Below are 24581 nucleotides of genomic sequence, written 5' to 3' on the forward strand. Positions count from 1 at the left end.
TGAATTTGTCATTTTTCGGCTTGTGATTGAAGATGGGCATTTAGTCTTTGGTCTTCTCTACTTGTCTTGGCTTGACCCTATTAATTATAAACCCTAGCTAGCTTCCTTTTCTTTCTATTCAAATTGTCATTCTTATGTTAATGTCTATAGAAGGACGATAAAGTTTATATTAAAACGCGTTGATATTGATTTAATCTTTGACAAATCGCACGCTATTAGATTAATTGGACCCATTGCTTTTATTTGCATTTGAATTTTATCAATTTTTGTATCATACTATATATTATATATATACATAAGCCCCATGTGTACAATAGAATTATTTCAAAACGGTCAATGACGGGACCAAAATATATATAGAAAAGGGAATGATGAAGTGAGGATTTGTACTCATAAAAAAAAGTGAGTTGTTTGGGGTCATTGTTGTGGAATTGTAATGAGCACTTTGTCTGAGTATCTGAATTGCCACCTTATATTGTTTTGGGAGAAGTCATAATAGTTATGGCCATGTTATGTAAGGAAAGTTAGGCAAATTTGCATATCCAATGTATTAAGGGACCCTTCAAAAAATAGACTGATTATAACATTTCAATACTTTGGCAAGTTTAATAGACTTTAGAGTGGGTTTTCTTACTAGTCTATTTATATGATTATTTCCTACCCCTCCACAATGAAATATTAAATCGGATAATGATAAAATTAGTGGGGAAATTGATATAATTTCATTGATATTTTTCTCACTAATTAAAGGATTATTAAGGACCATATCATAAAAGAATTATTATTGAGGACCCATTAATGATGATAATTTGATGTATTAGTTTCTTGTATATAGGGATGATAAAAAACACTGCTTTTGCTTATAAAATTTGCAATAAATATTAAACAGATAATTTAACAGGTATATGTGGATAAAATAAACGAGAAATTCGATTCTCCGTCATTTAACGGCGAGGGGTGTGTGTATTGAGGTACCCATGTCGCTCGGATACTCGTACCTGTCATAAATATATTTAATTTAAATACAAGATCTTAAAAATGTTTCTTAATCTCAAATTCACAACATAAATCGTCCTCTCACACCCAATTTAATAAGCTAACAATTAAATGATAAGATAAATTTATAATAAAATGCATATTTTTCTTATATGAATAAAAAAAATGATGTTCAAAAAGTTAATTTTATGTAAATTTAATTTTTTATTTTATAGAAAAATATTTTATTAATTTACTAAATATATGTGGGTATCCGTGGACCGTGAGGAGACGATATCCACACAAAAATTGTCAAACAAATATTTGTGCAGGTATGCATCAAATATGGGTATCATTTTTATCTAACGAGAAAGCTATCGAGGGATTACTATTTGTGTTCGTCTCATCCCATTAACATCCCTACTTATTTCTATATCAGTTATGGTAAAAATTAAATATCTCTAATGATCTGTTGTGATTCGTTAATAGTATAAAAACTATTTACACTAGTCAGTACAAATTGAACCTTTGAGATGTTTTCTTCTTTTCATTAATGTCCACATTTTTCTTCTACTAATCACTATGAAGTTACTATTTTTGGTAAATTCTAAGGCATGCTTGAATTTTGTTGAGTATCGATATCTTAGAAGTAAAATTAATTTAAAATTAAAAATAGATGACAATAAATTATTAAATTATGGAACCATATTCAACAAAAAAATTAGTTAATAGTGTTGCTTTTTTTTAAGAGAGTGACAATTTTTTTCCTTTAAAAACGATAATCACTCATTTAAATTAAAAGAGTACATGTTCAAATAAAAATTAGCTAAAATTGAAAATGACGAATGAACGAAAAAATTCACAACATTCAAGTTAATAGTATAAAACGAAAAAATATCTGCAAATTGGCATAAATTAAAGTGATTGAAATATCAATTCCTCAAAGCTATAATATTGGCGACACTGTAAACATTGATTAAATATGTTTGTATTGAATCAAAGTTAATATATTAATATGAACAAAATGAACATTGCAATGAGAAAAAAAAAACAACTTAACACATAATTGGTGAGATAAAAATAAATAAATTTATGTGAGAGTTACTTATTTAAGTAAGAAAATAGAGAAAAAATTATGTAGAAGAATGATTTAAAAAAAAATATAAATATAAATCACACATTTTCTACAATAAAAAAATAGAAAACAAAAAAGAAATACAGAAAAAAATAATGACTAGACCTAGAATAGAAACCTAGAAGAAATTTACATTGCTCTTTCTTTGATATCAAATCTATCAACATATATTTAAGAGACTTGATATTTGTCAAATTTTTGATGCCATATTAATTACTCTTTGATTCTTTTTATTATAAGAAACAAAATATGGTTTTAATTATAAACATCTTTTGAGAAAATACTTTACTCTTAAATATAAATACTATTTCAAATTATTAGATGTAATACTAAATCACAAAAACCAACTAAGAACAATTGCAACTTAAAATTCCCTTAGCACTTGCTTATTGCAACTTAAAATTGATAAATTAGATGCTACAGTATTATAATTGTATAATATCTGTGTCCCTAAATTAAACTTCTTTGACTAAATTATTACAACGGTTAAGAAAGTTGAACATACTTTTAATTTTTCTTAATAATTAGTATTAGTATTGTTTCTTCAAGTTTAACCGTTAGAAAATATGTTATCTTCAACATTATTGTTTATTTACCGGTAACAAAAAAACATAAACATGAATACAAATATTTTAATAAATAAATAATTAATACAATTGATTTTTTTTTTAAATTATGAAAATGGGAAGAAAAAAAATTCTACTAGACAAAAGTAGCTTAATTCTTGTTATTTGTCTTAACCGCAGTTCAATTAGGACATGAAATATTCAAAATCAGAACTTTACTTGAAGGCATAAAAATTGGTGAAGTTTCAATTATGATTACAAGAGAGAAATGAACAAACTCGTGTCATTAAGCCTAAGAAATGAAAAATAAAATAAATGTTATGATGGCAAAGAGTAATTAAGAGATAAGTGGAGAGGCCCAAGTTCCCAAAGAGATTGATGATACTTTGATTAGATAGAGAGAGAGAGAGGGTCTTATATATATATTTGCATTTGCATTTGCATTTGCATCTTTTTATAAGCCTTTCATCATGTCAAGTCTAGCGCGTCCATCTAATCCTACGGTGCGTTGTGTCCCACTCTTTTTTTGTTTGTTGCCAAAATTAGGAAAGCAAATTAAAATTAAAGTTAATAATATTATGAGACATAGAGTAAAAAAAATTGTAATCAAGTGATTTTAATCGATTAATGAGTTTTAGTTAAAGAGAAATTATTTAAAAGAATTCAAATTTAAATTATTGTGATTCTATTATTATAAAAATCAAATGATTAAAATTGAACGGTCATTTTAAAGTTGGATTTCAAATTTAACAAAATTATAAAATTTATTTAAAATTTGGTTAGTCTGATCACTTTGTCGACTTAAATAGTGTCAGTAGTCAAAAGAATCGCGTTGACTTTTAATAAATCTTAACTATTGAATGAAAATTTAATTTAATTTTTAATCAATTAGATGTTTGAATTAATAAAAAATAGATGGCTTCTTTTGGTTTGATATTTGTAATTTTATGGTGAAATATGAATCAAATAAAATCCACGAATAACATGCTAGTTTGATTTGTGGTTAATAATAATATATAATAGATAAAAAATACATGAACACAACGTGGTTTATAAGAATTATAGCACAACTAATATAGTATATAGTGTGAATAAAAGAAATGATAATAAAAATATAATTATTTGATTTAGATGTGGGGTGATTATTCTTGAATGACATGAAATTGATATCTTTTTGGATTTATAGAGGAAATAATAAATAAATTTACATATTCGAATAAATGAAGGTCAAGTCTTATTAAATAGCTTCAATATAGCCCATAGCATATTAAAAAACTGAATTTGTGGTTTAGATTGTATCTTTGAATTTATAGGACCTATTACACTCCTCTTAGGAAGGGATCACTTTTATTTGGGATATATTTGGTTAATCTAAATTGTAACTTTAGTTTTCACTATGACTTGCTTTCATCACTTGGTGTATGTGTATTGTCATCAATCAGAAATAGTACAATTTCATAAAATCTAAAGTGAACACACCATCTTTGAATTTATGATGATAACATACACAAATTGTAATATAGTTTATGGTAGTGTGAAGTTTGCTTTTACTTTCCCATATTTATTTTCACTAAATATGTCCAAATACAGGTCACCTATTCTTTTAGCCGTTTTACAAATTGCAAAAGTTTAATTTAATTGACACACAACGCTATTTTCTTCACACAATTGGGTAAGTAATCATTCCATTTCTTCAATTCTCTTAAGAAATTAAAAAGAGAAAACAACAAAATCAAAAAAGCATGTGGAAAAGAGAGAAAAACAAAAAATAAAGCTAGCAAAGGGAATGAGATCATATCAACAAAAAATAAATAGTAGTTTAAAATACAACTTTAATTCACAAGATATATATGGTCCAAGTGATGACCAAGTAACTATATATGCATGAAGATTATATATATGTATATGCATGAAGAACATAATTTATAATCTCAACAATTTGATTTTTTAAGCATGTTTTATGATCCTTTATTGTTCTTGCCTAAGAAAAGCAATGTGCATGGGGGACAACTTTATGTATTAAATTGCCTTTTCAATAAGGATACTATGTGAACTCTATTTAATTTTTGCCTAAGTACATTTTAATTTGTCTTGTTGTTTGTGCTTTCTTTTTTAACATTGAAATGATAAGCTATTAAATACAAATATAATCTCCAATTACCTTTTCTTTCTAAAAGATGTTATTATAAAATTTGTTTAGCGCTCCTCCATCATATCCTTTTAGCTAACCCAATTTGGACTTACCAAAAAAGAGGACAAGAAGGTCCAAAAAGAAAACTGAAAAAGAAAGAGTATTTTACCCTACATATAAAGTTCAATTTTATGACAATTAATTTCTCTATGACCACATAAGAAAGGTACAAGCATCTAAACTTTTCCCATATCCTTATTACCGAAAGATAAGTACTATATAAATTATAAACTACATTGTTTAGGAGAAATTACATATAAAGTTATGAATTACCTTGTTCACACTGTTGCTTTTTGGTATATATAATTGTTCTTCTCCAAGTGAAAGAGAATAAGGATTGTAAGATTGTATATATTGACAAATTTTAACATAGTTCAGTTTTAAAAATGGTTCAAATTTTTTAACGATTACACATTTAATCTCTCGATATAAGATATTAATGATTATCTTTATTTTTATGATTGAAATAATGACTTAAAAGATATTAATTTAATATATATAAATATATATATATATATATATATATATATAAATTAAATACGTATTTTATAATGAATTGATATCAGCCAGATAATCATTTTATTCAAGAAAAAATGAAGAAGACGGAGAAAGTCATGAATTATTACTTACGAAGAACATGATTGATCATCTTAAATTTTTTAATTATTTATATACTGATGTACAATGAGCCATTTGTAAAAGTAGTACACGGTAGAACTCAATTATAAGTACATAAATGGACTTTAATCATCTAGTACTTAACTAGGGAAAATGGACTTTATTTGCTAGTCAGAGTTTAGCCAAAAGTTTAGTAAAATTTGATGGAAGATTTTTACGGGCAGAGATTGAACTTGAGAATTCTATGTCAATTTGATGTTAATTGAATGTTACTAATTACTTGGTCATTTGTGCAAGTGTCTCTCAAACTCTATTATGTAATTGTATGATATTTTTGTCCATCTTACGAATACATGATTGTGTGAATCTTATGCAATTTTTCATAGAAAATAGGTAGTGTTTCATTATGCTCGGTTTAAGCGGTTATTAATGTCGGTTGTTTTATTTATAAAAAAAAAAGGAGAAGATCGTTTGTATATTTACACCAAAATATAAGAAGTTATAGTTTTTTAGTGATGGGAGAGTATATAGTTCCGAAAAAAAAAAATCCTATCTTGTAGATGGTATAATAATAAATAGAAAAAGACTCGAAATATATAATATAAAAAAATTAACTACGAACAAAAGTGTTATTCAAGATATTTTCTTATTAGGAGTAATATCATTTATGATACATTATTAAATTTTAAATCCTTATAAATGTTAGAACAAATTGTATATTTGAGATGAATTGAAATTGCGAAAAAAATAGAAGAAAATAGAAAATTCAAAAAATTGATATTGATTATTAGTCTTGAGAGGAAAATGATTAGTCAAGCATTACAGATTGTTCTTTGTTTAGAAGACTTTTATAGAAACAATTTTTAATTGAATCAGTTGCAACAAACTTAACAAACTTCTAACCATATTATAAATTAATTTGAATTACATTTAGCAATAAATACTATTTTGTATTCGTCTTTAAATTCAAGACTCTTGAGAAATTTTTTATTTTATTTTTATAAGATTCTTTTTGAATTTTCAATTGTATTAATTATTTTTTTACTAAAATATCTTAATTAATTTTTATATTTTTTTGCTATTAACAATAAATATTATAATAAAATTAACTAATTCTCTCTCTTGAATGATAAAATAGTAAAAAACTAAAAATCATATCAATTGTCAATAAATTTAATACTAATATTAAATTTTAATTTCTATATTTGGTCAATGTAGTCTTATATTTAAAATGGAGGTAACGTATGATAGAAAAATGTTTCATAAATACTCATACACCTGTTATACACGTTGAGAGAAAAAATAATATAAAAAATAATGTGAAAAATGTGATATGTTGACAATGTAATGAAGAGAGAAAATAAGATATTAAATAGATATAAAAAAAAAAAATTAAAGATGCAAGAGCTCTTTATTATATGATTTGGCCTATAACTTATCTTATTCTCTCTTTAGATATTAATATGAATTATACCTTAACAATTGGTAAAAAAAAAAAAAAAAAAATCAACTACCTTAACAAGCATAACTAAATTGTAGCACTTTTTTCTTGCCAATGGAAAACTACGGATACTTCCAATAGTATCTAATTGGCCAAACGAAAGCAAAACCACTTAGGCCTATTTTGAGAAGGAGAAAATATTTATTAAAGGGACCATTAACAATATAAAATTAATGAAAAGGACCAATAAACTATTCTAAATAATCATTGTCGTTATAGAAATGTTTGTTGATGGTCCTTCATCTTATTTTAAGATAATAGTGAATAAAAACTTATTCACATGAGACACATGAAATCAAAATGAAATAACTTAAAGCACAATATAAAAAAAAATGTCCCTACTAAAATCCTCCTTTTCTATAATTTAAATTTGTAAAATGTATTAAAAAATATTCTTTGAACGATCCCATATGAAAAAGAAAGAAAGGAACAAAGGACCCACGTGTGGAACAGAATTTGAAGTTCATGTCATATTATATTAAACATTTTATATCTATTTATATCTTTATGTAGATGTTGGAATTAATCTACTTGGGATTCCTACTTCCTTGTGGGAACCATACTTTTCAATTGGGTATGTGGATTTATTTTTCACATCACTTTTCTACACTTAGCACGCTCTTGTAAAAGAAAAAGGTTTAGGAATCCTATGCCATTCTCCTTATATTCTCATAGTTTGGTTCTTTTTGCTGTGTCACTTTTTAGATAATAATTAATATTCCCATCCAATCTCATGTTTATATTTTTGCTTTCAAAATAACTCTTATAGTGCTTCAAATTATGTTACTGTTTTCACGTAACTATAAGATAGAGAAGCTTCTGTTCAGAAAACATAAAACCACTATATATTGCAATCATACACCCATCTTCTCACTCTCCCTTTCTACTTATTGTGATGGATGCTCATACATATACACTACTATAAAATGTTGTATTAATAACCATATAAATTACAAGAAGAAAAAATTGATTGTTGAATTGGTAGTTACTAACACTTAATAATGATAGAATTAGAAATAATTTTACCTTATAGTGACATAAATATTTTTTACGGTTTTACGATTTTAATAGTGACTAGAATCGTAGATACTAACACTTAATGATAGAATTAGAAATAAATTTTACCTTTTTTTGTCTTTAAATTTCTATCGTTATTTTAATTTTTTTAATATATATATAGCAAATTATAATTATTTTGAATTTAATTTTTTATGATTCACTCATTCTATATAGTTTATGATATTCAAAATTTTAATACGATAATAATAGTGACATAAATATTTTTTACGTTTTTACGATTTTAATAGTGACTAGAATCGAAGATATTTTAGTTGTAATATTTTACAATATTAATGATTGCGTTGTAGATTTAAAACCTTGAATGTGCGAGTTAAACAAAATTATTTGTTCAATGTTACATAAATTTTTGCTCTTTTAGAGATTTTGTGATGATGGTGACACGAGGCTAACTTAAGCTACCTACTATGTGTTTGAAATTCAAACATAAAGATTAAGACTACATAATTTAAATTTATTGAAAGACAATGCTACAAGTTAGAGGAATCCAATAATCCAACAATAAACAGAGAAAGTATGTTTTGGTCATGTACGAGAAAGTGACATTTTTACACTCTTCAAATTCAAACCACCATTATAGTATTTTCGGTATAAAAACTATAGTGAAATTTCTTATTGGCCACGAAATAGCCACCTAAGTTGAGATAGATTTATCATTATAGTATTAAGTTTAATTGCAATTTTATCCTTTATTTTTATTAATTCTATATAATTAATTTCTTTATTTTAAAATTCAATCTTTTAGTTCTTTTTCAGATTTTTTATTTAATATTTGTGATTTAACAAATTTTAAATGATGTATCATACAATTTTATTATGCAAAATGATCTAAATGCATTGAATATTTATATTTTATTAATTAAATTACAAAAATAAATAATTTTAAATTGAAATTTTTAGAGAATTTTATTGCAGTTTCATGAACATTAATATTATTAACATATACATATGATATACCACGTTGTTTAAAGCATATCATATTACTATTTTTTTAGTTAAAAAAATTTAAAAGATAAACCGTTGAATTTTAAAATAAAAAATTAATTTAATGAATAAATGAAAATAAAATAATTAAAATTACAATTAAGCCATAACACTATTTGATTAATATATCTTTAGGTAGATGTTGCTATAATGTATTTATCAAGTGGTAATGTGGTGTTTTAAATTGGAGGTGTAGTCTCTGTTCTAACAACATGTAACTAATTAACTTAATAGGTGTTATTATATCATAAAGTTAGACTACACTATTCTATTTAGAAAAATTAGTGAAGGAAAATGTAAGGAATTAATGGTTGGATATGCAAAGAATTGATGAAGTGTGCTAGTTAACAAAGATTAGTAGTGAATTGGATATGATTTTGACATAAGCTTTAAAGAGAGAGAGAGAGAGAGAGAGTAGGGGGCCTAATAACAGAACAGAACAGAACTGCAAAGTGTGAAAGAAAAAACTGAGAATGAAAAACATTCTGTCATATTCCAAATGGGTCTATCTATCTCTTTAGCATCTTTCAATAAAGATGCAAACACTTATAAAAACAGCTCATATGACATGAGCCACAGGCAATTCTCTGCTTCACACATGACTTGACATCACCTCTTTTTTTTATTTTCATTACTATAAAACTATTTACTATAAACCATTTTTTTTTATATATATATTTTAAAGAATAGAAAATGAAGAGTGCTAGAACATGGTCAAAAGTCTTAATGAACTTGAGGTTGGTCCATTTTGTTCCTTTTCTTTTGCACTGACAGAGTGTATATGAGGATAGACATTGATGAGGAAAGTATGGGAATGACCAAGTGTTGGACTTGGCTTTCTTTCTTTGTCACTTCAAACATTTTGATAGAGATAGATTAGCATTACAACCGCTTGTATAAAATATTTTCTCTTAATACTGACCATTTACTCATCATTGTGATATGGTATGTATATTTCATATCACAATAGTTTTTTTTTTAGATTTACGAAGTTATTGTGATTTTGATAAAAAGTTTTAAAGTGTAGTTTTGGTAAAATTGTGTTCTCTCGTCAGTAATTCTAGTAATCTTTTATGATTTTTGTTAGTATATTAAATTTGAGTAGTAAAAGTGTCACGTTAAATGGAAAAGTAGATATTGAACATCATACAAGTGAGAGAATCTATATTTCTAACTACCTAATGTCTTAATATTTTAGATGAAAATATTATGTTTAAACTACTTGTGTGATTGCTCTAGAATTCAATGTAATGATCATCTAGATCCTTCGTGAACAATAGTTTTAAATAGAGTTGAGGTTGTGGTTGTCGTTGCATTGTAAAATGTTATATTGCAGTAAAATACAGAAACATTTAATTGATGCAGTATTTTTAAAAGGTTTAAATATATTTTTTTCCTCCGTAAATATAACAGCTTTTAGTTTTAGTCTCTGTAAACAATTTTGTTTGGATTTCATCCTTGTAATATCATAAAAATTTATTTTTGTTCCTTAACGTCAAGTAAACGTTACGAAAACGTCAATTGACAAAGGAAAACGTTGACCAAAGAATTAAATATTTTTTTATCACTGTAATTATAATGGTTTTCAATTTTAGTCCATGAAAAACATTTGTTTGGATTTCATCTCTGCAATATTAAAAAACTTTATTTTTGGTCATTAACATCAAATAGACGTTACAAAAACATGAAACACCAAATAGAGGAAAACATGGACTAATCGTAGCAATCCAATTGAAATATTAATTTAAATATTAGAATAATTTGTATACTTATTTTTATTTGTTATTTAAATATTGTTTCGGTTAAATTTTTTTAGAATAATTATTTAAATTTGTATTCTCATTGGAATTCGTATACTTATTTTATTAGAAATAAGTATACAAATTATGTTTATTTGTTATTTAAATATTGTATTGGTTAAATTAATTTAAAATAATTATTTAAATTTATATTCTCATTAGAGTTTGTATACTTATTTTATTAGAAATAAATATACAAATTATTTGTATTTGTTATCTAAATATTATTTTGGTTAACTTTATTTAGAATAATTATTTAAATTTGTATACTTATTTTTAATAAAATAAGTATTCTAAACAAATTTAAATAATTATTCATATTTATTTAATCGAAACAATATTTAAATAACAAACAAAAATAATTATATAAATCATTCTAATATTGAAATTAATATTCCCATTGGAGTGCTACGATTGATTCATGTTTTTCTCTATTTGTTCGCTCACATTTTTGTAACGTCCATTTGACTTAAGGACCAAAAATAAAGTTTTTGAATATTGCAGGAATGAAATCCAAACAAATGTTTTTCAGAAACTAAAATTAAACATTGTTATATTTACAATGACCAAAAACATATTTAAACGTTTGATCCACGTTTCTGTTTGTCAATTATCGTTTTTGTAACGTCCACATGACATTAAGGATCAAAAATAATTTTTTTTTGATATTATAGAGATGAAACCCAAACAAAATTTTTTATAAAAATTAAAACTAAAAATTGTTATATTTACATGAACCAAATTTTAAACTATTTTAAAATTATTATATTGTGATACCAATTGTAATTTAAAATCATGATTATTTTATTTTATTTCTTTTGACAGGAGGGACTAGAATCATCTAGAATTAAATGTTATTAGTTTTGATAAAAGTGATTCAAGGACTTGTTTTTTTTTAAATGATGCTATTAATCGGTAGATTTATGCATATGTTTGTTTTTTTTTAAATGATGTTATTAATAAGTAGATTTATATGCATATGTTTTGAAATCAAAATATATAATAAGAAAGGTTAACAACACACTCTCTAAAATATATTTCTTAATATATTTTCTTTTATTGAATAAAATTCATTTGAGATCAACAAAATTTATATGAGTTTCACATAATTTAGTAGATTTCATTTAAAATTTAATCAATAAAAATATATGAAAAATATATGTATTAAGAACGTGTCAGAGAGTGTATTAATAATATTTTTCATATATATATATATATATCATTTGAACACTGTAGTGTGTTTGGTAAGAAATGCAAAAAGATAAGATGAAAACTAGACTAGGAACTAGCTAGCTAGAGAGTGGAGATGAAAAGGGGTGAAAGTGTTTTTGATTTTCACTTGTTAGTGCTTGCTAGAGAGAAAGTAGAAAGTAAAATAATTGAACATGGTTTTGTTTGGACTCGTGATATTGCACTTTCATATTCTTATCATTTTAATGTGGCCAAATGCATTTTCTTTCCATCCTTTGTAACCACATAATCATTTTATCTCTTTTAAATATTGTAATTTCCATCCCTACCAATCTCACATCCTTAACTATTCATATAAATATTAAACCTTACACACTGAGACCATTTTTTATAAAAAAATAATTAATGGTACATGTCCTGTTTTCATTCAAATGAAGATAAACAAGAGTAAACAAGAAAACTCAATTATTATGATTATTTGGGGATTTATTTTATAAGAAACCAACAATATAATGGTAGATATGTCAGATTGATGAAGGTGAAGTGTACTAGGACCAATGTGTCACAAAAAAAAAAAAAAAAAAACCAAGGCACTCTCAAACGAATAGAGAAATTTCCAGGAAGGTGTCTCCAAATAGGATTGCACAAAGTAAATAAATCCAACCATTTGTTCAAAGGTGCACACACCTTCCTTTTTCAACCCCACCTAAGTGTAATATCTTTAATTTTTAATTATGATGAATCAAAGGATTGCAAGTACATTTGAAGTTGGTATAGTGCAATAGCTACACAACATGCAATCTCAAACAAAGAATCAATGTTCCTTTGTTGTAGCCTTGTAGGACTAAGTGAGGCAAGAGTATTAGCTGGATGTGATGATTGGTCCCTTTTACAGGTTACTTTCATTAAATTTGTCAGAACTTAGAGGAATGGAATGGAGAGAATTATATGATTGAATTGGGTAGGTGGTCTTGATTGATTTTTCTTTTTAAAGCCTATTTTACCTGAAGTTCATGTCTGCCAAATAAATCATTCCATCACACATCCTCATGGGACCTTAATATAAATAATCAATCTCTTTTCTATTATTCTTTTTATAAAATAAGTGTCTTAGTTTTTTTAATAAATTTATATTAATTAATAAATATTAATATTATTAAGTTGAATATTATAATTTATATTTAAATTCAAAACATTGTATATAAATTTTAGTTGGTGTTTTTCACCCTAAGTTCCTCTTCTTCTTCTAACATTAAAAAAAACAGAGAAACTTATGAAATTTTGAGAAAAATATATTGACATAATTTTTTTTTATGGGAAAAACATGATTGTTTTTTAATAAGATACAATTTAGAGTGAAGTGATGATAATGATTTAGTCTAATCTAAAAGATAGAAGACTTTGTTGCAGAACATAATATATTTAAAACATAGATTTTAGAGATTTGTTTATTTTGAAATATTAATTAGTCCACAATTCAATATTATTAATTTATTTGTATTTTAAAGAACATTACACATTAAAATAAAACAAATATGAAAGAAGTACAAGATAGCTTTTTGAACTGTATGAAATTTTTTTAGCTTATTGCTTTTAAAAATTTATGAGATGTATAAATTTCAAATCAATATTTGGATTGTGTAAACTAACATTGAAATGTGTAAGTGTTTTAATTTTGACAGTTGATAATAATAGATAGTGATACTTCTAATAGGGGTAGAAATAGACTATCTTAGATTTGTATAGCATGATTGTGACCTACATTGAAAATGTATTATAGATTTATGTTTAAGGTCATTAACTGAAGTTTATTTAAAAATCTAATTTGTTAGATTTTTTTTATGACAACTACGTCACTGATGTAGTGAATTTGTAGATTTTTGTAAATAAACTAATAAGTTAATAAGTCTACGAGACTAAGTTATATTTTGAAATTTAACATGTTCTTTTATAGAATATAACTTTATATGATATTTTATTTAAATTCTATTTTTAAATATGTCAAAAAATTGTTGTAGTTCAATGTGTTTAATTATATCAAAAAAAATTTGACATATTTATGGTTTAACACAAAATATAAATTTAATCTAATAAGAATTGTTATAAGCAAAATATTTATATTTATTTTGATAATTTATAACGTAACTTTATTTAACTAAATAGACTTATAAAAAAGTTATTAATTTTATCTTTTTAAATAAAAGTTTGATCCAACCGAAATATAATCTAGACTAAATCATAAGTAATTGTAACCCATTGTAACCCATTCTGATTTATTCCCACGTCTACTTCAAATTTATTTTTACTATAATTAAATTTTTTTATCAAAACAACTATAAAGTTTTGCTGACCTTCACTAACAATAACTTGGTTGGAATTTCAAGTGTGACGTATCACTATGGTGTTAGTGTCGTTGCATGCAGACCCTTTTAACAAGAAAATTATTGGTAATTTTATTATATAAAAAGTTTTGTTAGCAACTTATAAAAAAGAAATTAAAAGGAAAAAACAAAGAAGATCTATCTGGATTGAGTATTGAAGTGGGGAAGTTGGATGTGAGAAAATGACAAATTCTAATTCGAAAAATCAAACTAAAGTTTTGTAATTGTCATGGTCATGGGGTAAGGGCACTTTCAAAGGACGAGGCCCTTTGAAACCCAATCCTGCCCTACATATTGAAAATCTTATCATATCAAATATAATTATATATTGATACAACCGTAATAAATATACCGACATAAACTAACCGATTGAAGTTTTGCTTATTATCTATATTATATTATGTTTCATGAGGTTAATGTCAAATTTGGTTATCCTCTTCCATAAGCAAAGAAATATTGACTGTATTTAGACATATATATTATGTAAATTTTTTCCTCCCATGTCAATTTAGCAATGAGGCGTGAAGTTTGAATTTGGATAATTATTAAAAAAGAAAAAAAAATTGAGTCTTCCTCAAGTTTTGTTTCTTTAATTAAAATGCAATAAATTTTAAACTTACTTAATATGAATTTTGAAATACACATTTTTTGGGACAGAAAATACACATTTTTTTAGCAAAGAAATAAACATATATTTATAAGGTTTGATATTTATATATCATAAAATGTTGTCAAACAATAATATATATATCATCATCAAATGCTAGTGCAACAGTAATTATCTAGCCTTATAATCACAAAGGATTGTGTTAAAGACCAAGGGTAGGATTTTTTAACTATTATTTTTCAAATTTCACAATTTAAATTCTAGTATAACCTGCATAAATTATTCAAATAATAATTTTGAGTTAAATGGTGGAGTTAGATAGAAACACACATTCAAATATTAAAAGATACTGTGAAACAAGTTAGGGCTTTAATATAGATCGATTTAGGTTAAGTTTATCCTAACTCGAGATCTATACCATAAGAACAAATTATCTGGTTATGTTTGATAGATAAACTAATTATTTAACTATGATGGTTGAGTGTCGATTACCCACTTTCATATTTTTTTTTTTTATAGAAAATAGAGAGTTTCTTCTCACCCTTGAATTTGTCAATTCAGATATGTATATTAACACAAATATCTCTAGATTGATCAATTTAAAAATATTTTTTTGAAGCTTTTGTGAGAGAATAATATAAAACAATGGGTAAAACATGGCCAATTTTATTATTTTTTCGAAAAGAATGTGGCCCAACCAATTATTCCCCAAAATTTGGCCCAATGAGGCTAAGAGGATAGGAGGGGTTATTGGGCGTTTGAGTTGGGCTGACTTGGACAAGTTACACTACATGGCCAATGGGTTTTGATTGTTTTAATTTTTGAGAATTTCTGCTCTAGCTTTTTTATCTTCTGAAATGTTTCCAATTTTTTTTTTGTTGTCAATTTGTCTCTATTTGAATTAATCAATTCAAGTGAATATGTCCCAATAGATCAATTTAATTTTTTTTTAAGTATTCATGAAATTTGTACATTCAGGTTGGTTAATCTAAGTAGTGTTCAAATTTATGTGTATAGTATACTTATATTCGATTTTTTTTAATTTTTAAAGTTTAAATATATTTTTGATCTCTCTATTTTCATTAGATTTAAATTTTAGTCTTTTATTTCTTAAATTCGGATGTTTAATCTTCTTATTTTCCAATTTATTAGATTTTGTTAGTCCACTTCCATATTTGATATGTAGCATTTGTGAGTTGGTTAAAGTTTTCCACGTTATTACTTTTTTAATTAAATTAATTTAATTAGATTATATTAATCTACTGGATTTGAACACGAGTGAGAGAAAGGAGATGATAAAACATAAAAATTTTAGTCAAAAACTCATAGGAATAACAACCTTAACATACATAAATATAGTTAAGAGAACAAAACTGAACAAAAAAAAAAAATAAACACTAAAGTAAAACTAAAAAATTAGTTAAGAGACTAAAACACTAATTTAATTATTTAATTATTACAAAAAATCATTAAATTAATTAATTTAATAAATTATATATTATATCTAAATTAAAAACAAAAACTTTGAGACAAAAAAGAAACACACATAAGACAAAAACTTTAACCTTTTATTCACCCTAATTCAACAAACCATAAAAAATGTCTCAACTTTTTATCTCTCAAATGTAACATCTTAAAATCAAAGATTAGAAACAATTAAAATTTTAAAATAAATTAATTTATGGATTATTATTATTACTAACTTATAAGGGAAAAGTTATTTTGTTATTTAATAGTACTAATAATTAGTAAACAATTATATAATATATGATTGAATAACTATATTAGAAAATACTAGGCTAAATTACATTAATAGTACTAATAATTAGTAAACAACTATATAATATATGATTGAATAGTTATATTCAAAAATACTAGGTTAAATTATATCGACGGTCCCTTAACTTAATTTCAGTTAATGTTTGTCTTTTATCTTTTTTCTTCTCGAGTTGGTCATTTATTTTAATTTTAAGTGACAATTTGATATTTTATATTTTAAAATGTCAGCAATGTTGTCATTTTTTTACAAAAATTCAAAAAAATCATCAAAGTTTTCAAGCAAAAACTATAAAATTTATTATCATCTTCAATAAAATGCAACTTTAATCAAATTCATAACTTAAATCTTTAAATAAACTCATATTTTCATTCTTTATTTAATGTTGTTGCCTTGTTGGAGATGAAAATATGAGTTTATTTGAATATTTGAGTTATGAATTTAATAAAATTTGCATTATATTGAAGATGATTATTAATTTTGTGGGTTTTGTTAGAAAAATTTGATGATTTTTTTGAATTTTTTATAAAAAAAAAAAGATAACATTGTTAACATTTTAAAATATAAAATATATAATTGTCACTTAAAATTAAAATAAATGACCAAATCAGGAAGACGAAAAAAAGATAAAAAATTAATTAAAATTAAGTTAAAAGACCACAAATTTAATTTAGACAAAATACTATTATATAATAAAAATATTACAGATTGATTGATTTGCATGTTAGTAGTATCACTGTATCAGTGTAACCATATAAGTTATGTAACCGTTTAAAAATAAACATCCTATTAAATCTCAACAAAACAATCCTATTTATTTAAGTTGATTTGCAAGTTAGTAGTGTCAACATAATTTTGTCGGTAATATATATATATCTACATAATTTATTTTTGTTATTTTTCACAATTTCATATCTAATTATTCCAAGAACTTTTATTTATATAACTCATTTTTCTTCCTATTTTATGGTTTTCAAATTGTAGAAAATGAAAGATAAAAAATATCTTATTTTTCTTTCTCTATTGGTGAAAGTTTGAACCTCTCAAATGTTATTGTGAAATAAAAGTTGTTGTTAGAGTTGCTGCAACTAAAGAAGTTCGGAAAAAAAATTATTTTCATTTCTTAAAGGTAATTTCTTCATTTTCTATTGTCGTATTTCTCCAATTTCCTCTCTCATTTTTCTATTGATATCTCAAAGCATGATCACTAGATAGACAAAGTCAAACTGAAATACGCTTTCACAATCTAGATTCACTCTTGAAGATCAAGTGTTGTCCCAAGAGTTACCTGTCAAAGGAGATGCATCATGAACTAGAAAAATTGAATGATAACTCAATGATTGTATTGTAATTTTTTATATGACTGTATAGACCAAAGTGCTAGTAAGTGAGCAATTTCAAAGACTGATTTTGTGAATATCAACACCACCATTCATGAATGCACCACCACTCATGAATGCACCACCACCTCCACTAATTAGAGTACCCTTACCCCTACTCATGACATGACTAGTTCTTAGATCACTAACCATTGGATGTCATTTCCTAAGTCTAGCTCAACAACAGATGAATCATATGTATTGTATTTCATTATTAATCCAATGATGCGACCTCCAAATCCATGGTAGCAAACATGGATTTTGAAGAATGAAGCTGTTGAAAAATGAAATATTTTGAATTATATTTTTCGTCTTGTTGATGTTTTGCTATATTTTAGATGATGTAATTGACACTTATTGCTCATAAATCTTTCTTTTGGAATAATTTAGATGATGTACTTGACATTTATTTAGATGATGTACTTGACACTTATTTAGAAGATGTTATAACATATTTTGGATGATGTAATTGACACTTATTACTTATCAATTGACACCTCTAAAGTTCTTTTTAGTTGTAGAAACTCTAACAACTTTTCAAAGTGACATTTTAGATTCACCGAGTTTAAGCTTTAATCCATATAGGAAGAAGAATAATTGATTTTTGATTCTTTCATTTTCTACGATTTAAACACTATGAAAGATGAAGAAGAATGAATTATATAAATGAAGGTTCTTGAAAGAAGAATATACCATATAATGGAAGAAGAACAAGAGTTGAACATATAGATGCACATGTTACTATAGTAATGATGATAAAGTTTAATTTTTTTTAAAAAAAATTGAGTTTAAATTTTATTTTAAAATCAGGCAAAGCGGACATTCGTATTTTCAAAATCAAGCAAATTAGCCCATTTTTTTATGTGGCAATGAGTTGGCTATGTTGGGTCATGAGCGGAGTCCGGAGGATCATCCACATTGGAGTCAAGAAGACTTTCAATACAAGGAGTTGATCCTTTTAGTAACCATCAGCTTTGATACAAGAGTTGAGTCATGATGTGAGTTCAAGGACACGTTGAGTCAATAACAACCACACAGGTGAGTTGGAATTCACATCTAAACTCAAAACTTTAAGACAATAGTTTATGGTTCTCTCACTTATATATTGCTCAACCATCATTTTTCTAAACAACTTAGGATTTTTAATTCACACTTGCTACATAACATGCTAATAGATGGACATGCTAATAGATGGATTTGTCATGTAATCATATAACGTTCACGTCAATTTCATTAACGGAACAAACTAACCGTCTGATTATATTGCCCGACGTCTTTCAAATTTAGAATGATATTTATTCATTTTCAAATTTCAAGAGATAAATGTCCGACTCCTATAATTTCAAGAAGCAATTTAATAATTTACTCGCAATATATTTGAGTGGAGCTTTATGAAATGTTATTGTTTTAAAATAAAATATATTTCATAAAACTTAACAAATGTTAGTATATCCGTTAAAAAACTTATATTTTATTAAAAAAAATTACAAAAATGAAAATTTCTCTATAAAGGACGCAATTTTTAAATTTATGAAATGTTAATTCTTTGGAAAAAGAAAAAACATTATATTGCATAAAAGGTAAAATTTAAGTTTTATGCAATATTATTTTTTTATTTATAAAAAGTTATATTTCTTAAATCTAAAATATGACTTTTACATAATACCATTAAAATTGAGTTTTTAAACAAGTTCCTACAAATTTAAATTTGAATATTACATGATGTGTTTTATATTCATTAATGGTGCTCCATTTCTTCCAAAAGTATGTATCATCCTCCATTTGTACTAACACATATAATGGTGCTCCAATGGATACAACTAGAAGTCTATGTTGAATCGAAAGACATATGAAGTCTTTATTGTTGTCTAAATTGCAAGGAATCCAATCTGTTGAAGGAGATTGATGAATAGGTGTGAGCATCGTGTAAATTAAATGTGCAAACTATATTCTTTTAAAGAGGAAGTCGGTAAGATTATAAAAATAAATAAATAAAAAGGTTAAAATTCATTTTTAATCCCAAAGTTTTATAAAATCGGATGATTTTGATCTCTTAATTTTAAAATTATAATTTTAACTCTTAATTTCAATCTTTTTGCAAATAGTTGAGTCCCTTGATTTTGACTCAATATGTGGCTTTTTTATTTTTTATTTTATTTTATAACTATGTGGAATATACAATTTATTATTTAAATTCTTTTAAAACTTCCAGCTTATTTAATATTTTTAATTTAAATTTTAAAAATTGCCAACTCATTTTTTATAACTTTTTTAAAAAATTCCAACTATTATTTTTTTAAAAAAAATTGTCAAGTGTTCTATTTTGTTGGCAATTTTAAAAAACAATTTAAAGTCTTAAATACAATTTTAATCTTTTATCTTTTATTTAATATATATTTTAGTCTTTTATATTTTTTTTAATTTGTTTTGATCATTTATCTTTTGATTAATTTTTTTATGTTTTACTTAATAATCGTTTCAGTATTTTATCTTTCGTAAAATTATACAAATTTGTCAATTTATTAAAGACTAAAATAAATATTACGTAAAAGATAAAGAACGAAAAAATAATAAATGACCATAGCGAATAAAAAAAAATAAATGATTAAAATGAATAATAGGTAAAAGATAAAAGACTAAAATAATATTTTAGCTAAATTAAAAAAAAAAAGGAAGTGACAACATTAAAAAAAAATGAGTTCCAAATTTATTAAAATAAAATAAGAAAGCTGGAATTTTTTTTAAAAATAAAACAAATGAGTTATATATTCCACATAATTAAAGTTTTGAAAAATGTTAAAAGGTAAATGAAAGTTTTGAGGAACAGACTCCAAGCTAAAGGTAAATTTAGCAAATTCAAACATGTTCAGTTTATACATTAGACTGAAGACTAAGTATGTAGATTAAGCTAAAGTGGCAAATGCTTTCACATTATTTCTTAGTTGATACATATTTGGAAACATGAAATTTAAACTCTGATTGTATTTGAAATATCTTCTACGTGCTTATACTTTTATCATTTATAATCAACCAATCTTAAGTTTCTTGTAACACTTAGCAAACATGCTTAGTTGTGGAAAAGTGAGAACCCTTTCACTACTGTTTTCACTAATTGAGAAATTTTGGAGTGATCAAATTTTCAACAATTGTACCCTGCATTATGTTGAAGCAAAATTAGAGACAGATTTTATTTTATTCCTTCTCTAATTTTTTTGTTGCTAATTCAACTTTTCTTTTTCTCCAGAAAAATGTTTAGGCAAATTGGATCTTTTGAATTCACTAGGGTCAGGAGAATCCTTAAGGCTCAGTGAACACTTACAGGCTTTGAGTTGATTCTTTACTCAATAACTAAGTCCTCGCATCGGCAGCGAGATTCGAATACAAGTCCTTATAGAATTTGAGGTGATTCTTTACCAACTAGACCAATCTACGTAGTCCTAATTCAACTTTTCCTAGTAATAACACAAAGAACTACATCTAATATTGACAATCATTTCATGGGATCAAAACAGTTACCCAACCCTCACAATTTTTGGGGAACCCTAAAACCTGATTTCTAATTAATAATTGTGTTTTTGGTTTAGGATTTAATATTCCTACAGGTCATTCTATTTGAAACACCAATGGAAATCATAATCTATGAAGATACTAGCTACACTTTGTAACAAGACCATGATACACTACAACTAATATCAATGTCAAATATTAACAAACCCTTTTCCATATATGAAGGCAAAAGGACCTTTGTGGTGAAACTACATACAAACCCAAAATAGAGAAGTCATGGTAAGCAAGCTTATCAGCACAATGGCAGCATGGAAATTGAGAAGTTTTGCTATATTACGGCAAAAGTCATCCCAAATTAAACATAGCAGCATTTCTAACCAATACAAACCAAAAATAGAGAAATCATGGTAAGCGAGCTTATCAGCGCAATGGTTTATTTTCCTATAAATTTAAGAGACAAAAAAATGCCAGCATATAAATATGACAGTGGTCTTGGTATAACATACTAACATGTCATGTTGTGAATTTGGAAGCAGAAAAATGCTACAGCAGAAAGAAGAAAGAAAGAAAAAAAAACAGAATCAACTAACTTGCTAAGAGACATAACTAACTCTCAGCAATTCCTCAATCCTAATGTCAATTTTAAGTTTGCCTTTATGAAGAAGCCAGGAAAAAAGGGGACTCTTCAATTGTATGCTATTCCTAATAATATTTTTCAATTGCCACACACCAATTATACTAGAAGTTTAAGCTTAGCATATGAATTGGTATAGCTTCACACCTAACATTTCTATCGATTTTTGTTGACTCAACTATCTCTTATAAAAAGTACGGGACAACACAATATTACTGAAATTCCATTATCATTGAATTAAAAATGTTACACACAACAAAACTCATTGGATCATGTTAAAATTACTAGTAACAATAAAATTTACACATATGTATAGAAAAAGAAATATGAAATACCTGTAGGGATTTGAAAAGAATCAAAATCCTTTAGGATCATTTTGATTGAAAACCTGAGAAGAGATCTTAGCCATATCAAGAGAATACTTAGCAATTTCTCTAAACTTAGGAACACTCCTAAGATCAACTTTAGTACCATCTTTCAAAGTGATAACAATATCACCCCACTCACCAATGAAACGAGGAACAACCTGAACATCTTTTATCACATTATACGAAAAGTCACTTCTGTCCTCGCCCGTTAAGCCCGATATAACGGTAACTCTAAGGTTAGTGAACCTGTAACGAAGGTATAGGGCCCGTGAAACTGCGGCTAATGTTAAGGGCAGCCAAACGAGAGTGAATCCCAGTAAGAGGTTTGTTATTAGGTCACCGTAGTGGGCCCCACCGTCGAAGAAGACGGTTTCTTCTGATTTGGGCTTTTGCGGTGTGGTGGATGAGGTTGTTGCGGTTGTTGGTTTGTTTGTTGGTGAGGATGACACGTGGAGTTTTGTGGTGAGTCGACGGTTAGAGTTGGGCTTTTTGGTTGGGAAGATTGGTTGGAGGAGTGTGTGGTGGTTGATGGTTGCGACGGTGGCGGTTGTTGGTGGTGATAAGAGGGGTGTTGAATTGCAAGCCATGTGTGTTCGTTATTATCCGTTTCAAAATAAATTTGGATTTTTTTTAGTGATAGGTGATAATATCTTTAAATACTTTGTTTTTAATTTTAAAAAGAAAATGTTATTTTGAGTTTTGTGTGATGGTATTGGTTGGAAGAGAGAGTGGGGACAACTTTTTAGGTGGTGGTGATTTAGCCACATGAAAGATGTGAGTTGATCTTTCAAGAACTCGTCACTTAATGGAGTTCCCAATTGTGGTAATTACAATTTAATTTAAGTTTTTTGAAGATAGTTTGAATAAAATGAGAAATAGATATATATCAAATATATTTTTCAAAAATTGATTGGTTATTACAGAAATTGAAATATAATTTTTTAACACACATATTTTGATAATATAATAAACAGAGAAATGTTATCAAGTGATTAGCATCAATTTTCATTATAAGTGTATTTCAAACTTCAAAATTTTAAAAGTTTACATTTTTCTCTTTTTAAAAATATTACTACTTTTGATTTCCTAATAAGTGTCTAGCATCAGCATTATTATAGAATCCTCGGATGGGTTAAATAGATATCATCATCCTAGTTTTGGTGAAAAAGTTAACATTTATACAATTGGACTATTCTTTAAGAACACATATAGGACTTTATTTTTGTAAAAAAACAAAATAGGGTCTTATTTTTTGTTTGGGTCAACATAACAGATACAATTTTATCATGTATCCTACATTATATTCCAACTCTCATAGTTTACACAAATTACTTATATTACATTTAAAAAAATAACAAAAATAATTGTTCCACTTAACTAATCATCTTGAATTGTGTTCCGAAAAATTAAATTAATTTTTTTTAAGTATTTATGCTTTTTTAAAATCTCAATATTAAGTTTTTCAAAACACATTTGTATTCATGAAAACTTATTTGTAAGTTTTCCGGCGGTACGCAAAACTTTACAATGTTTATGTTTTGAAAAAGAAAATTAGTGTACTTAGAAACTTCTCAAAAGCTTTCTGGTTTTGCAATTACTTTTTTGCTTTTTAAGTTTCTCGATAAACAGTTTATTTCGAGAAACTTAAAAAAAAAATTGTCAGTAGTTTTGAATTTTTTTTTGTTTTCCTAGAATGTAACCGTGTACCAAGAAACTTGAAGCCCTCAAATTTTATGAAAATTTATTTATTTTTTAATTTGTTTATTTTCAGTGTATGAGGTACTAGAGGACGAGATGACAAAATAGTGTGTCAGGCACGCAATGCTAACACTTCATCATCTTCAATGGATCATCCGCCGGTAAGGATTCGATCAACAACATTCTAAAGAAA

The 24581-nt window shown here is 25.8% G+C and overlaps 1 protein-coding gene across 4 annotated transcripts; it reads right to left on the reverse strand.

Annotated features, from left to right (window-relative positions):
* Positions 1-17899: 17899 nt before the first annotated feature.
* LOC101508923 (uncharacterized) lies at positions 17900-23327 on the reverse strand. Of its 4 annotated transcripts, none has more exons than XM_073365512.1 (2): positions 22658-23327; positions 17900-18090 (listed from the first exon to the last, which is right to left on the reverse strand). In XM_073365512.1, the coding sequence occupies exon 1, from the start codon at positions 23275-23277 to the stop codon at positions 22678-22680; it is 600 nt and encodes a 199-aa protein (XP_073221613.1). In that variant the 5' UTR covers positions 23278-23327; the 3' UTR covers positions 17900-18090; positions 22658-22677. The 4 variants fall into 4 exon arrangements, with proteins under 4 accessions (XP_073221613.1, XP_004490016.1, XP_073221612.1 ...); XM_004489959.4 differs by lacking the exon at positions 17900-18090 and adding an exon at positions 19763-20070 and having other exon boundaries at positions 22658-23326; XM_073365511.1 differs by lacking the exon at positions 17900-18090 and adding an exon at positions 21018-21334.
* Between the last annotated feature and the right edge of the window lie 1254 nt (positions 23328-24581).

The sequence above is a fragment of the Cicer arietinum genome, chromosome 2 (genome assembly GCF_000331145.2).
Source record: "Cicer arietinum cultivar CDC Frontier isolate Library 1 chromosome 2, Cicar.CDCFrontier_v2.0, whole genome shotgun sequence".
Lineage (NCBI taxonomy): Eukaryota > Viridiplantae > Streptophyta > Magnoliopsida > Fabales > Fabaceae > Cicer > Cicer arietinum.